General features: G+C 42.9%; 2 protein-coding genes across 7 annotated transcripts in view; one reads left to right on the forward strand and one right to left on the reverse strand.

Annotated features, from left to right (window-relative positions):
• LIN54 (lin-54 DREAM MuvB core complex component) overlaps positions 1-15,138 on the reverse strand; it is an 83,750-nt gene extending 68,612 nt beyond the window's left edge. For all 5 annotated transcript variants that reach the window (XM_060417362.1, XM_060417358.1, XM_060417351.1 and 2 more), the window contains exon 1: positions 15,092-15,138. In XM_060417362.1, coding sequence (XP_060273345.1) covers positions 15,092-15,128 — 37 coding nt within the window. In that variant the 5' untranslated portion in view covers positions 15,129-15,138. The remainder of the gene's footprint in view (positions 1-15,091) is intronic.
• A 213-nt stretch (positions 15,139-15,351) lies between these two features.
• Positions 15,352-17,062, forward strand: part of COPS4 (COP9 signalosome subunit 4) — a 38,416-nt gene continuing 36,705 nt past the window's right edge. For both annotated transcript variants that reach the window (XM_004009957.5, XM_004009958.5), the window contains exon 1: positions 15,352-15,449. In XM_004009957.5, the coding sequence (XP_004010006.1) occupies positions 15,376-15,449 (74 nt within the window). In that variant the 5' untranslated portion in view covers positions 15,352-15,375. The remainder of the gene's footprint in view (positions 15,450-17,062) is intronic.

Consider the following 17,062-nt stretch of genomic DNA (forward strand, 5'->3'; position numbering starts at 1 on the left):
TCCCCTTTCCATCTAGTTGGGAAAAGAAAATGTCTGCCTCCAGAAAGACTAAAAACTGAGGCTTTTTTTAGTTGACTTCTTTAAGTATTTAATGTTTATTTATTTATTTTTGGCTGCACTGGGTCTTTGTTGCTGTGCATGAGCTTTTCTCTAGTTGTGGCAAGTGGGGGCTTCTCTTTAGTTGAGATGTGTGGCTTCTCACTGCAGTGACCTCTCTAGTTGTGGAGCACGGGCTTAGTTGCCCCTCAGCGTGTGGAATCTTCTCGGACCAGGGACCAAACTGATGTTCCCTGCATTGGCAGGGGAATTCTTAACCACTAGAATTGTGGCTCAGGTGGTAAAGAACCTATCTGCAGTGAGGGAGACCTGGGTTTGATCCCTGCATTGGGAAGATCCCCTGGAGAAGGGAATGGCTACCCACTCCAGTATTCTGGCCTGGAGAAGTCCATGGATTATCTAGTCCATGGGGTTGCAAAGAGACAGACATGACTGAGCGACTTTCACTTTCAGAACAACCCAGGGAAGGCTTTGCTTTTCATTGTAATTATAAAATATCTTAAAATTGCTCATGGCTTATAATCACAAGCATTTATTTGTCTCCTGGTTTAGCCTAGATCGCTGGTCTCACATAGGCCAGGTGGGAACCTAGGCTTTTGGTTGGGCTTCCATCTGTTCCATATATTTTAATTCTGGGCCCAAGCTAATAGGGTATTAGCTACCTAGGGCACACTCTTCTCCTAATGGATCACAGGAACACAACAAAATAGAATGGAAACATGGTATCCTTTTAAAGGTTACCCCTCTGCTTTAACTTGGTGGCTCAGATGGTAAAGAATCTGGCTGCAATTCAGGAGATCCCTGGCTTGGGACCATCCCCTGGAGAAGGGAATGGTTACCCACTCCAGTATTCTTGCCTGGAGAATTTCACGGACAAAGGAGCCCGGCGGGGTCTACAATCCATGGGGTCACACAGAGTCAGACACGACTTGAGCAACTAACACTCCCCTTTAATCAACGGGCACACAGTCACTTCTGCTTACGTTCGATTGGCCAAAACAAGTCTTACAACCAAGCCCAACATCAATGAGATGGAGGGTATATATTTCTTTGTACTCTAGTGAGAGGTACTGCAAAGGGTATGGATGTATTACAAATTCTAATACAAAGAGGAAATGACGAATTGGGAGCGTGGATTCCAACCGGCAGAGGTAAATGCGAAGATGCAGTGTACATCAGCCTAAACAGGTGTAGCATGGGAGGAGGTCAGAGCACTTCACACTTTATAATCTTCATGAAAACACCCCCTTTCTTTGACGAAGACAAATGACCCTTCCATCTTTTGTAAATTGCAGTGCTTACACAGAATCAACCTCCTTATTCCAGTGAAACTGTTATTCTTTGTTCTTCCTCTGTAAAACTTCTAGACCTGCCCTGGCCTGGAGCCTGTGAACTCACAAAGCTACCCACAAAGCTATCTGCTACATAGTTGTAACTTACTGACTATAGTAACTACTCTGCTTTGAGTCGCAAGCCACAGAAAGCCCAAGGAAAAGTAGCTTATATATTTCATTCATTTTTTTTTAACTTTTAATTTTGTATTGGCATATAGCCAATTAACAATGTTGTGATAGTTTCAGATAGACAGCAAAAGGACTCAGCCCTATATATGCATGTATCCATTCTCCCCCAAATTCCCCTTGCGTCCAAGGTGCCACATAACATTGAGCAGAGTTCCCAGTGCTATATGCAGGTCCTTATGGGTTACCCCTATGTATTATTTATTTATCTGGCTGTACTGTGTCATAGTTACTAGGGGTCTTTAGTTGCGGCATGTGGGACCCAGCTTCCAGATCAGGGATGAAACCCAGGCCCCTGCATTGGGAGTCTGGAGTCCCAACCATTGGACCACCATGAACTGTCTGCACAGCTAATAAAATAAATAGCAGAGAAACGGACTTCTCTTCGGAGAAGGCAATGGCACCCCACTCCAGTACTTTTGCCTGGAAAATCCCATGGACGGAGGAGCCTGGTAGGCTGGGGTCCATGGGGTCGCTGAGAGTTGGATACAACTGAGCGTCTTCACTTTCACTTTTCACTTTCATGCATTGGAGAAGGAAATGGCAACCCACTCCAGTGTTCTTGCCTGGAGAAACCCAGGGACGGGGGAGCCTCATGGGCTGCTGTCTATGGGGTCGCACAGAGTTGGACACAACTGAAGCGACTTAGCAGCAGCAGCAGCAGACTTCTCTGGGATAATTCAGTAAAGAAAAGATATCCTTAAACTTCCTGGCTCATTCCTCCTTGCCATACCACAGTTCTCAAGGTTTTAATTCACAGGTTTGCCTTCCAGTGGCTATCACCTAGTACCATACACAGACATAACACACACAACACACAAATATTAACCACAGGGGAGAGAGATTTCTTCCCCTGCACCACTTTTTATTTGCAAGGTTCAACTTGTTCCCTGGAAGACTTCCCATCACGATGCACTGGCCAGACCTGGACTGCATATGTCATCTTAAACCATTCACTATCAAAAGGAAATGGAGTTACAGTAAATGGCCTAGAGCAGGGTTGGCAAATTAAATTGTCTCACAGGGCACATTTGGCCTTTTTTCAATGGCCCACAAGCTAAGAATGTTTCTCTGTTTTTACACTTGTAAATGGAAGAAGAAGGGAAAAAGGGGAAAGGAAGCCAAAGACGAAGAAGCAGCAGCAAAGACGACAATGTGACTCACAATATCTAAAATACAATTTGACCCTTAACAGAAAGCGCTTGCAGGCTCCTGCCCAGACCGACCATGACCTGCCTTAGGAAATGAAGACAGGCCTACCTTCCCTGAGCACAGTACCAGTGTTAGGATTGCCACGTCACACACGTGTAATTTCCTCTGCTCTCCCCAAGCCCTGAGTTAAATCTTAGAAACCATTACTGAATGGTTCCATCATCCACCGCTGCTGGGGTAAATTAAAGGAAAAGTCAATGCGTAGATGGGTGTGAGGATGTTATGGGGTAGCAGTGGGTTTTCATTTCTGTTTTCTTAGAATGATAGTGTTTATTGAACTATCCCCAAAGAAAAGGTACAGCTGAAGGGAAAACCATTAAAATGTAAGGTCCAGGCACCTTCCCTTTTATCACTCCAACATATCACTCCATTGTCTTCTGAATCGCGTAATTTGTGACCCTTCTGTGCTGCGCTTAGTCGTGCAGTTGTGTCTGACTGTCTGTGCTCCCACGGACTGAAGCCCGCCGGGCTCCTCTCTCCACAGAATTTTGCAGGCAAGAATACTAGAGTGTATTTTCATTTCCTACTCCAGGGGATGTTCCCCAACCCAGGGATCAAACCCACATCTCCTGCATTGGCAGGCACATTCTTTACCATTGAGCCACCAGGGAAGCTGTGAACTGGAGAGATGGAGGTAAATATTATATATGCCTGGAAATGAGCACACATCTTTTTCTGCTAAGCTGTTAGTGTAAGAGTTTGAGTTATTCTAGTCAGGAGTTGAGCTGGGCTTGGGTTTTAGTGTTGCTATGGTTACCTTCAGTGCATCATCATTTTCAAATTCCTCTAAAGTTATTTTCTGCTTAGAGTTGGGGCTGCTTTTCTAAAGGTTTTTTGTTTTTTTTTTTCCCATCAGTGTTACTGTTCCACTTTCAGCCTTTAGGCTTTCTGTGCTTTTACCACTCAGAGGAGTCCCTCTAAGGTCATGCACTTTTTCCAGCAGTAACCTGCTTGCTATTTGGTGCTTACTAGACTGCTTGTGGTGATGGGGAAGGAAGACAGTTTCTCTGTGGTCCTGTTCCAGGTTCATTCTCAGGCAGGCTCTGTGTCTCTGGGTCTTGGGGATCCTGACCCTTTCTTGAGCATTAGACAGTTTCCAGGCCACTCTTCAGGATTAGAAGTTTTGCTTTGGGGATTACGCTTTGGGGATTTTTTGTTTGTTTCATTTTTCCCATTTTTCCAGCTGCAGTAGGGCTTTACCTGTCCCCTGGAGAACAACCGGGTTTGCTGCCTTCTCCCATCAGTTTAAGTCTTTGTTCCTTTCAGGAGGAGGGTCTGGGTTTCTCCCTGCTTTTCCTGCAATGGCAGCCACGCCTCTCCGCTAGGCCTGAAGGACACAGAAGTCTTTCCCTTACCTTCCACTCTGCCCCCAATCTTTGTCTTGGCTGCTCAGTGGTCCCTGGAGAAGAGCCTGTGAGTGGATATGAACTCTTTATATGATTGTGGTTCCCACGGGGTTCTACAGGCATGCCAACCTGCACTTGTCTCTGCGTGCTGAGTTGCTTCATCGTGTCCAACTCTTTGCAACCCCATGGACTGTAGCCCTCCAGGCTCCTTTGTCAATGAGATTTTCCAGGCAAGAATACTGGAGTGGGTTGTCATTTCCTACTCCAGGGGGTCTTCCTTAACCAGGGATCAAACCCACACCTCTTATGTTTCCTGCATTGGCAGGCAGGTTCTCTACCACTAATGCCATCTAGGAAGCCCTAGTCTGCACTTAGTCATTAGCAATGTATTTAAACATTCAGCAGAATTCTACCTTCCTCTCTGTATGGCTGCCCCATCTTCTTGCCCACACTCTCCCACAGGTGACACGGTGCCTGCATCCCCTCTGCATTTAGAGGCACCTATCTTTCCCGAGATTTCAGGTCATGAGTTGCTCTATGTCCTCAGCTCTTTGAGTGGCTTAATAAAATCTACGATTCTTTAGGTTACCTAGATTACTGTTGTATGGAGGGAGCAATGTTTTTTCCAGCTCTCTCCAGCTAAACAGAAGCTGGAAGTCCTCCAGGTGTTACTTTATTAAGGGGGTCTGAGGGTCTCTATTGTTGGACCACAAAGCTTACACAGTTTTTCCAAGGACAATCCTTCTGCTTACTCTCTCAACCCACCCCTTCCTATTTGTCTTGGTAGCCCACAGACCTCTTGCTTTACAACACATGTTGAATATCTGCTTCTGGTTGCTGGCAGATTCGGATCATCCTCTTCACCTTCCCAACATGAGTTCCTACTCAGCTTTGGAGTTGTCTACGCCTTGTTTGTAATGCCCCCAGAGAAGGGAGACTTCGATTGAAACACTAGCACATTCTATGATGCTGGGATTCTCTGGGTCTCCTATTTATCCAACTATGTTCTTTTTGAAAAGATTTTTTGACGTGGACCATTTTAAAAGTCTTTATTGAATTTGTTACAATATTGTTTCTGTTTTATGTTTTGTATTTTTGGCCACCACGCATGTGGGATCTTACCTCCCCAACCAGGGATCGAACCCACACCCTTTGCATTGGAAGACAAAGTCTTAACCACTGGGCCACCAGGGAAGTCTGTGTCCAGCTGTGTTCTCTACTCAACAGGTATTTTTTGAGTGATTACATAATACAAAGCACACAGTTCTGCATACTGGGTGGTTTACAAAAAACAATCAGGCTAGCACATCTCTTTCACCCACTTTCAACGATATGACTCCGCTTGAAACACAGGGGAACCAGCAGACAGACATGGCAGGCGTTAGGTGGCACAAATGAAGCCTCAGGTTACAGTGAGTATAGAGACAGAAAGCAAAGAAGATTGGAACAACTGGATAATAAAGAGAGTGTAGCCTGTGAACATCTATGGACCTCACGGTGGAACGATAAAACCTACCCTGGCACTATTGTTTAGAGGATCTGTATCAGAGGACCTTTGGGGAAGCCACACAGTTGTGTTAGAACGTCTCTTCCTCAAAGGTTCTAAGAGCATAGCCTTTGAAACCACGAGAGAAGGCAGAAGACAACTTAAGACAACTTAAACCATAAACATAAAAACACATAAAACTCAAAAAAGCACCCAAGAAGGCTAAATTCAATACATACACACAAGATTATGGAACAAAAAGCATGATTTTGTTCCCTTTTAACATTAAGGTTTAACACTTAGTGAAATGCACAGATCTTAAGTGTACAGTCTGATAAAACTTGATAAATCCATATACTTCATGTAACCCACACACCTACCAACATATGGAACATTTCCATCACTTACACCTCTTGTTATCTCCCAGTAAATTCCTACCCTTCTCCACTTTCTTCTTTTTAAGCAGTTTCTGATTCTCTATTATCATAGATTAGCTCTTCCTAATTCAGAACTTCATATAGATGGAACCATATTACATGCATTTTTTTTTTTTTTACTGTCTGGCTTCTTTCACTCAGCATATTGTTTCTGATATTCATTTATGTTGTTGCATATATCTGTAGTTTTTCCTTTTCAATGCTGAGTAGTATTGTATTGAATGAATATACCACACTTTGTTTACCCACTTTCTTGATGATATGTTTTTTGTTTTCACCTGTTGTCATTGTTCAGTCCCTCAGTCATGTGGACTTTTTGACCCCATGGACTGCAGCACGCCAGGCTTCCCTGTCCATTACCAACTCCCAGAGTTTGCTCCAACTCATGTCCATTGAGTCAGTGATGCCATCCAACCATCTCATCCTCTGTCATCCCCCTCTCCTCCTGCCTTCAATCTTTCCCAGCATCAGGGTCTTTTCTAATGAGTTAGCTCTTCACATCAGGTGGCAAAAGTATTGCAGCTTCAGCTTCAGCATCAGTCCCTCCAGTGAATATTCAGGATTGACTGGTTTGATCTCCTTGCAGTCCCAGGGACTCTCAAGCGGCTTCTCCAACACCACAGTTCAAAAGCATCAATTCTTTGATGCTCAGCTTTCTTTATAGTCCAACTCTCACATCCATACATGACTACTGGGGAAACCATAGACTTGACTAGACAGACCTTTGCTGGCAAAGTAATGTCTCTGCTTTTTAATATGCTGTCTAGGTTGGTCATAACTTTCCTTCCAAAGAGTAAGCATCTTTTAATTTCATGGCTGTAATCACCATCTGCAGTGATTTTGGAGCCCCCCAAAATAAAGTCAGCTACTGTTTCCACTGTTTCCCCATCTATTTCCCATGAAGTGATAGGACCAGAAGCCATGATCTTCATTTTCTGAATGTTGAGCTTTAAGCCAACCTTTTCACTCTCCTCTTTCACTTTCATCAAGAGATTCTTGAGTTCGTCTTCACTTTCTGCCATAAGTGTGGTGTCATCTGCCTATCTGAAGTTACTGATATTTCTCCTGGCAATCTTGATTCCAGCTTGTGCTTCATCCAGCCTGGCATTTTGCATGATGTTCTCTGCATATAAGTTAAATAAGCAGGGTGACAATATACAGCCTTGATGTACTCCTTTCCCAATTTGGAATCCGTCCATTGTTCCATGTCCAGTTCTAATTGTTGCTTCTTGACCTGCATACAGGTTTCATAGGAGGTAGGTAGGTAAGGCAGATAAGAAATTCCCATCTCTTGAAGAATTTGCCACAGTTTGTTGTGATCCACACAGTCAAAGGCTTAGAGTAGTCAATGAAGCAGATGTTTTTCTGGAACTCTCTTGCTTTTTCTATGATCCAATGGATGTTGGCCATTTTATCTCTGGTTCCTCTGCCTTTTCTAAATCCAGCTTGAACATCTGGAATTTCTTGGTTCACATACTGTTGAAGCCTAGCTTGGAAAATTTTCAGCATTACTTTGCTAGCATGTGTGATGAGTGCAATTGTGAGGTAGTTTCAACATTCTTTGTTTTTGCCTTTCTGTAAGATTGAAATGAAAACTGATCTTTTCCAGTCCTGTGGTCACTGCTGAGTTCTCCAAATTTGCTGGCATATTGAGTGCAACACTTTCACAGCATCATCTTTTAGGATCTGAAATAACTCAGTTGGAACTCCATCACCTCCACTAGCTTTGTTTGTAGTGATGCTTCCTAAGGCCCACTTGACTTCACATTCCAGGATGTCTGGCTCTAGGTGAGTAATCACACCATTGTGGTTACCTGGGTCATGAAGATCTTTTTGTATAGTTCTTCTGTGCATTCTTGCCACATCTTCTTAACATCTTCTGCTTTTGTTAGGTCCATACCATTTCTGTCCTTGGCACCATTATAAATAAAGCAGTTATAACATTTTTATACAACTATCCACATGAAAATCATGATTTTTAAAATATAACATTGAAGATATATTGAAGGAAAACTGAATCTTGCTAAGTGGCCAAAAAAGTGGAAGAGAGAACTCAAAACAAAACAAAAATATAAGGAGAGAAATTACAATGAAAAAGGCAAATCACTTTGAAGAGATACCCAAGAGATCTGTCATTTTTGACTAGTTGCAGTTTCAGAAGAAAAGAAAGAAAATGATTTAAAAAAAAAGAGAGGTAATATTAAACAGATGATACTAGAAAATTTCCCTCACCTAAAGACAGATTTGCATTTACAGATAAAAGAGGTTGCTGAGTTTAAACTAAGATCAGTGGGAAAAGACACACCCAAGCACATTTGAGGGAAATTCCTGTTAAGAAAAGATTTTAAAAGCTTCCGGGTGGAAAGAACAAGTTTCCTACAAAAAGATGAAAAAAGAAAGAAGAACAATGAGGAGGATAAGGGGTGGGGGAGAGGGAGACAAGGTACTGGGAAGAAAACGGAGGAAGAAAGTGTGGAAACAGACAGGGAGCAATCAAATGACAATAAGCAAAAGCTATTTATTCAGAGCTTTCTATAGCAAGGAGGTGGTCACCATCACTTGTGTCTGAGTCAAAGGCAGGCATCTTTACAGTGGAAAAAAGGGAATTCAGGTGTGCCCTGACAAGAGGCTGTGGACATGAGGAGGCTGCCAGCAGCCTAACTTGAAGGGAGGTATCATGTGAATCGTTAGGGGGTGCATATTTAGTTTTCCTTGGTTGGTCTTAAGTTATAGCTGAGGTTCCAATACCTTGGCCACCTTTTGCGAAGAACTGACTCATTGGAAAAGACTCTGATCCTAGGAAAGACTGAAGGCAGCAGGAGACGGGGATGACAGAGGGTGAGTTGGTTAGATGGCATCACCGACTCCATGGACATGAGCTTGAGCAAGCTCTGGGAGTTGGTGATGAACAGAGAGGCGTGGTGTGCTGCAGTCCATGGGGTCGCAAAGAGTCGGACACTACTGAGCGACTGGATTGAACTGAAGTTACAACTGGGAGCAAAAATTCGGGAGTCTGGTAGTTATTGATCAAGTGGTGACTATTTGGAACTGAAGGCTATAGGAGCTGCTGTTCGGATCCTGTAATGGTTGATGCAGATGGTGAATTGATTTCTTGGTCCAGATGCTGTAGACTGTGGGTCAAGAGTTTTATTTTAATATATGGTCTTGCCACTGCCTGTTTGCCTATTTAGTCTCTCAAAGAGAATAAAGAAAGAGAAAAAAAGGGAAGATAGAGAATGGAGGAGGGAGGGAGTAAAGGAAGGAGAAAGAAAAAGAGAGGGAGCAGGATAGAGAGAGAGCGAAACCACTGCATTGGAGCACGCATGCATGCTCAGTCGTGTCTGACTCTTTGCAACCCCATGGACTGTAGCCCACCAGCCTCCTCTGTCCATGAGACTCTCCTGGCAAGAATACTGGAGTGCGTTGCTGTGCCCTCCTGCAGGGGATCTTCCCGCCCTGGGGACTGAACCCACATCTCTTACGTCTCCTACATATCCGCCACTGCACTGGTCTTACCTGAAATCCTGGAAGCTAGAAGACTGTGTGGAATACCATTTACAGATCACTGAGGGAAAAGGACAGCAACTCAGCTCAAATTCCATTTAAACGTCAGGATGATAGATATTTATGAATGTGTACAGATTCACAAGTTTGTTACCCAGGCACCATATCTGGGGGACCACTTCAGAGTAAACACTACCAAACAACGAAACAATCGGGAACAGAGACCTCATAACAAGACAAGGAAGACGAAGAGAGAGGAAATTTGGTGAGTAATTCACTTCAAATTTATATAGTAGTTCAAGTGAATAATGACAATGTAACTGGGGATTATAACACACGTGGTAAATTAAGGATTCCTTGAATAGAAGAAACAGTGCAAAGGAAAACAAAATATTTGGTGGAATAGAATAAAAGTACCAACTTTTCTCAGTGAAACCTAGGAATGTAATGAAGTGGAAGGGGCAGAAATAAATACTCTATGATCTGAAGGTTTCCACTAGGACTGAAGAGGGTAGAAATAAAATTTTAAGAGTCCCACTTCTTGAGGTGTAATAAAGAGGCAATGAGGGCTTCCATGGTGGCTCAGCCAGTTAAGAATCTGCCTGCAATGCATGAGACTTGAGTTTGATCTCTGGGTCAGGAAGATCCCCTGGAGGAGGCCATAGCAACCCACTTCAGTATTCTTGCCTGGAGAAACCCATGGACAGAGGAGCCTGGTAGACTACAGTCCATGGGGTCATAAGAGTCGGATATGACTGAGTAACTAAACCACTGCCACAAAGAGGCAATGGGGGTACTAACATGTCTAAAAGGAAGGAAACATGAAAACACATTCTCATATATTACTGAAGAAAAAGTGTTTGATAGTGAATGTCAGAAGAGGGAAGGTATTTCAGTTCAGTCGCTCAGCTGTGTCCAACTCTTTGTGACCCCATGGACTTCAACACATCAGGCTTCCCTGTCCTTTACCAACTCCCAGAGCTTGCTCAAACTCATGTTGGGGAAGGTAATCAGTAGTCAAACTGAAAAGAAGATGCTATATTTTTTTAAGCCTTCATACACTTTTTTCATGAGTGAAATTGAAAAAAAAAAACAACAGAGGACATACTGGGGTAACACCATAAAATTAGAAACACCCAGAATGAATGGTGGAACTTGGGAAAGAATTAGAAATAAAAATATAATTTTTGAAATGAAGACTAAACTAGGAGGAAACCAGGAGTAAATTAAAATAACAAATAATGCCTTAAGAGACAGAGAGAGTGAAAAGGAGGAAATTTTTTAAAATAAGAATAAAAAGATTTTGAAGAAAGGTAGATAGTATTAAAGATAGGTAGATCTTCAGATTTAACATATAGATATAGTAGTTTCTGAAGAAAGAAACCAAGGGAATACAGCAAGTACAAGAAATTATAATGAAAGAAAATGATGTTGAAAAAAAATTGAAACTAGGTATTAAAAGAGCACACTGTGTACCTGAGAATGACCCAGAATGACAAAAAACAACACATAGTCTAGTAAAACTACTTAATGTGAGAAGAAAATAAATTGGGGGAAATCTAGGTAAAAAAAAAAATGTAAGTCATTTACAAGAAAAGAAAATTAGACTCTCATGAGGCATTTTTCAGCAATGCTTTATTCCCCAGGAAAATAGAGTATCACACTTAACAGTCTAAAGAAAAGTGAGCCAAGGTTGATTATATCTAAGAAAATTTATTTTCAAACATAAAAGGGTGTTCACCTGAAACTATCACAACATTATTAGTCTGCCATACCCCAATACAAAATGTTTTTGGTGTTAAAAAAAATAAAAATAAAATTTTTTAAAGATTTTTTTTTTTTTAAAGGAACAAGGCCTTCTTGGAGAAATGGCTGATTCAGGGAGTAGTCTGGGAAACACAAGATAACTCTAGAACAATATTGATAATAGCATCAAGAACATATGGAACAGATTCAGAGTAGGAACTAGTGCTCAGAAAACAGCAGAACATATGCACTCACCTATTCTTTTTTTAAAATTATTATTATTACTTCTACAGCAAGGCATATTTGAGCTGGGCACACAAGACGCAGAGTGGAAGATGTGCCAGGAAAAGGACCCTAGGATAGCCTTCTTTGCATATCTGTAGGGAAACTGTAAGGAGGAAGAGACCATCTACTAAGAGCTGATTATGTGAAAACAGGAGATGTCTGACCAAGGAAATGGCCTTATTAAATAAGGGTTTAGTGAGAAGAGCTCTACTAGTAGTGACATCTGCTAAAGCAGTGCTACTCAAATTTAATGTGCAACGATTACTAGAGGAATTTTGTCAACATGACAGTTTTGACTCAGTTAAGTTGGGACTGGGACCCAAGGTTTGACCTAATTAAAAGAACTAAGATTTGTGCACTTCCCATAACTCAGAGATGCCCAGCTAGTTTCTTGTTAAGCAACTGAAATAAGGGAGGGAAAAATTCTCATTGCCACCCAATTGTTTTTCTCACTGCTATAACCAAACCTAAAACTATGTCGTATTCTCTTAGAATACTACATGCGTAATAGTTGAGCGTAATAGTTGAGCATGCGTAATAGTCTGGAAAGGGAGGCTTTGTCACATCAAAAAGTTTTAGTAAAACTGTTGCCTACAATAACTAGAAAGGCAGAGAACCTCCCTCACTAGCTTGTAGGTCTAGTGGAGATATTTTGAAAAGAGCTACTTTATGTATGTGGCTGCTGCTTTTATTTTTCAGCAAGGTATTACAAGAGTTTCCCAGGTGGCGCTAGTGGGAAAGAATCTGCCTGCCAGTTCCAGAGACACAAGAGATTCAAGTTCAATCACTGGGTTAGAAAGATCCCCTAGAGTAGTAAATGAAACCCCACTCCAGTATTTCTTGCCTGGAAAATTCCAGGGCAAGGAGGAGCCTGGAGAGCTACAGCCCATGGGGCCGCAAAGAGTCAGGGGTAACTGAGCAAGCAGGCATAAGGTACTACATGTAAAGTTTGAAGTCAGGGTAGATAGAGAACAGAATGTCTGGAAATTCTGGAGCTTCACTAAGTTGAAAAAGTTGACGACTTGTGTAACCCTAAATTACAGGAGAGAAAACTTGGCTTAGAGATTTCTCAGAGCCCAATGTGATTTTTTTTTTGGCAAACACACATAAACAAAAAACAACAGAAAGGAAAGATACACTGAAGCAAAAATCAAACTATTAACAGAGTTCTCTTCTCACTTAAGCTTATTCTTTCAGATGATTTCAAGGATATCATCATTAAGATGTTAAGAATGGGTTGCATATGGAAGTCAGGATATAGGGCAGATTTAATGACTACTTCTAAAAAAAACCTTTAGGAGCTCCCTTGGTGGCTCAGACATTAAAGAATTTGCCTACCATGCAAGAGACCTGGGTTCAGTCCCTGAGTCGGGAAGATCCCGTGGAGGAGGAAATGGCAACCCACTCTAGTATTCTTGCCTAGAGAATACCATGGACAGAGGAGCCCCGTGGGCTACAGTCCATGGGATCGCAAAGAGCTGGACATGACTGAGCAATTAACACCTCACTTCAAAAACGACTTTGAGTATGTTTATTGGCACCTGAAACTGTCTGTAAAGGAAGCAGAGTTTACTGAATATTCAATAAAGTTATGTTAAAAAAAATCCCACTGAAAAACCGGGACTACAAATGCCCTCAACTGTTCAAGTCCTAAAGCGTTCCTCTAGAGAGGGAATGGAGAAGGCAATGGCAACCCACTTCAGTACTCTTGCCTGGCAAATCCCTTGGACGGAGGAGCCTGGTGGGCTGCAGTCCATGGGGTCACTGGGAGTCGGACACGACTGAGCGACTTCACTTTCACTTTTCACTTTCATGCATTGGAGAAGGAAATGGCAACCCACTCCAGTGTTCTTGCCTGGAGAATCCCAGGGATGGGGGAGCCTGGTGGGCTGCCATCTCTGGGGTCACACAGAGTAGGACACGACTGAAGTAATTTAGCAGCAGCAGCAGCAGAGAGGGAATACCCTCCAACATCCAGTTAACTTGTATTTAGAAGGCAAAGCTGCTGCTGCTGCTAAGTTGCTTCAGTCGTGTCCAACTCTGTGCGACCCCATAGACGGCAGCCCACCAGGCTCCCCCGTCCCTGGGATTCTCCAGGCAAGAACACCGGAGTGGGTTGCCATTTCCTTCTCCAATGCATGAAAGTGAAAAGTGAAAGTGAAGTTGCTCAGTCGTGTCCGACTCTTAGAGACTGCTCGTGGACTGTTGCCTACCAGGCTCCTCCGTCCAGTGGATTTGCCAGGCAAGAGTACTGGAGTGGGGTGCCATTGCCTTCTCCGAGAAGGCAAAGCTGGGATCCACCAAATACAATGAACAATGCAATTATCCTCTCAAAATGCAGTACTAACCATGGTGTCTCACCACCATGCAGATATAACAACGGTAGTGGGTGTTCATAATTCCTGGGCAGGATTCTACCATTGCTGTGGACAAGTAACTACTGTGTTTCACACTCTTACTTTTCTGGAACTGTAGTTATCCTATTGCTTCTGTCCTTGCTCCTCTATTGTTTTGTATTACATGTTTGGGCCTGAGGCTGATAATTTCTTCTATAGTGTATATGTGTCTGGACCATGAACAATTACATCCAAACTTTTGGAGAGGGTTGTACATTATCAGACATCCTGGATTTTAAGCTGATACAGAAACTGAGTGGGAACTTGAACTCTCTTCTTTAGGGTTGAGTATCCTACTGTAGGAAGGATACACACAGATACTGTATTATGATCAGAGGGACAAACGGTAGTGGAGACTGCTGGTTGACGCTCCAAAACCATCCTTTCCTTTGTCCTAGGCAAAAGGAAACTAAATATCCAGACTCAGAGTTACCAGGCATGGAGATCTCACTAAGTTTTTAACTATGGAGGGACATCTGAACTGATAGTGAAGGACAGGAAAGCCTGGCTTGCTGCAGTCCATGGGGTCACAAAGTTTTGGACACGACTGAGAGACGGAACAACGACAACAAATTGCCACAGTACTTTCTCAAAGGATTTCTTTGTTCTGGACTTTTCTTTCCCCTTCCCCAAATAAGGAACATGTTCTTTTTCACATATAAAATGGCAGAAATTCAAGTTTAACATCCTTTGTAGGCAAGGCTGCAGAAATTTGCACTCCTATATAAATACATAAATACAATTACGTATCAAAGTAAGGCTATAATATAATTTGTCATCTAAATGGAACAGTTTCCAGAGTGAAAGGGCATGTTATTAACAATTACTCCAGGACGACAGATGGAAAATGGCACTGTCCTGGATAAACTGAGATGTATGATCAATCTATATACAGACGCAGAGTAGGAACGGAATGGGGACATTTTTTATTGTACTTTACAAAAGTACCGGTCTGTAGTGAATTGTAAACAAACAAACAAAAAACCTCGTTCTTTACCACGGGTAGTTTAAGTGCAGCCTTAAAGAACAAGGGATGGTAAACTACATATATGAGATACGGAACTTGACGAAAACCCCGAAGTTTTGCGAATCGGGCACTTACTGGGGTTGCACAAGCGACACAGTCCCTTGGAGTTCATCCGCCAATCCGAAGTGGGAGCGCGTGAGCCCGAGCCTGTAAGAGAAGCCCGGGCGGGCCTAGGATTTGAGGAGTGGAGCTTCGCGTCAATCAACCTTGGGGGCGGACCTAACGCAGGCTCGGCGGTCTGGCCTACACAGGCGCTACTCTGTGGCATCTCGGGTTCCCTCTAGCCGCACTCTGGAGGACTACACTCGGTTTCTTTCGGCCGCGAGAGGCCCCGCAGCCTCCGCCGAGCTGGGAGAAAGATGGCGGCAGCCGTGCGACAGGATTTGGCCCAGCTCATGAATTCGAGCGGCTCTCATAAAGATCTGGCGGGCAAGTGAGTATTTCCCGGGAGCCTGGGAGGTGGAGAGGCAAGCCAGAGACTTGTTCTCCTTGGATTGACGGCGGCTTTCGGATGTGAAGCTAGGAGCGGGCCTGAAGATGAAGGGGGCGGGCCTGAGGTCGGTCGTGGAGGCAGATGTTGGGAGCAGCAGAAAACTGGAGGGGACCTTGTGCAGGGAGCGCTCAGGACCATAGATCTGGAGTGGCTGTCAACTTTTTCAGCCCTTGATGGCATCCTTTCCGTTCTCTAAAGATTCTGGAAGCGCGGTCTGTGGGACGACTGCGCCCATGGCCTTCTAAACCTACCCTGGCGCCCCTTCCCTTCGCTGGCCGGCCTCTCACACCGAATTCTGGCCTCTGTTTGCCTTTGCTGCGCCCGTTTTTTCTCTTTGACTGAGGGCCATTTGTATTCTGGAACCTTGGTTTAGAGTTTTCCGCGGAGATGGCTTCTTGAGGCTGACGGGGGCTGCTCAGGTATGGCCGCTATCATGACGTCCAGAACTACTTGAACCATCTTCTGTGGGTTGTGTTTTGGGTACTCTCTCTCCCTGCCACCAACTCTGAAGGAGGGCATGGAGGAATGTCACCACAACGTGGGTCAGGATGTCTAGAGTAGTGATGTTTGCAGAATTTTAAACATGATTAGAAATTTTGTCGGAATTTATGTAGAAGGGTTAAGTCCACGCCAACTTAAATTTGTGATTTGTGCCTGCCCTGCAGACAGTTATTCAACAGTGTTAATTACATCTAGATAGACAGGGAGATAGATAGATGTCTGTTTCCTCTTTGTAGATTTCACAGCACTAAATTTTTTTTTGGTAATTAACATGCATTCTGTTTCAAGTGTGCTTCTCAAATTGATCCTATTTACATTTGACAGCTAAGATCAGGTTGATCCATTTTAACTGGCTACACCTGTTTTAACCTGGCCATTGAAACATTGACTTTGTTTTATGTAGGCTGTAATGTATTTTGTCTGCTAGTAAATGTAATCCAGTATATCATTGGGAAATTTAGCAGTGCTATTGGGCTTAACTACTTTGTGGGGCAATTTCCCTCTCAGGAAGATGGGATAATTATAAGATAATTATTCTGTCTGAGGACAAAATAGAGTGTGTATATGCACCTAGAACAGTACCTGACACTTAGAGCCACAGGATTGTCCTCCTTATTATTATTAAGAAGCTGGTAAGTACGTATTGACTTAATCCCTGGGTTGGAAATAAATTGAATATGTCTCACTGCTCAATTCTTTTTGCATGTAATTTTGATAGATTTGGATGAAAGTAAAACTCACATTTTTTTTTCCATGTTTGCTTTCCTTTTTGTTTTGTTAAAAAAAAGATAAGTGTGTTAGTTATCAGAAGAGATATAGTTTTCACGTATTTGCAGAATTCTGAAACTTAAGCTAAGCATTTACTTCCTCAGCTCTGAATTGCAGATAAACGATAGTATCTGCCTTATTGGGTGCGTCAGTTATTTACTGCTCTGTAACAAATAAAAAACTTAGTGGTGTAAAAGAAGTGTAATTTCTCAATATGCTTTAGATCAAGTAGATCGTTTTGCTGGTCTTGTCATGCAAGTGCAGTCATCTGGCAGCTCAGCTGG

This window comes from Ovis aries, chromosome 6 (genome assembly GCF_016772045.2).
Source record: "Ovis aries strain OAR_USU_Benz2616 breed Rambouillet chromosome 6, ARS-UI_Ramb_v3.0, whole genome shotgun sequence".
NCBI lineage: Eukaryota > Metazoa > Chordata > Mammalia > Artiodactyla > Bovidae > Ovis > Ovis aries.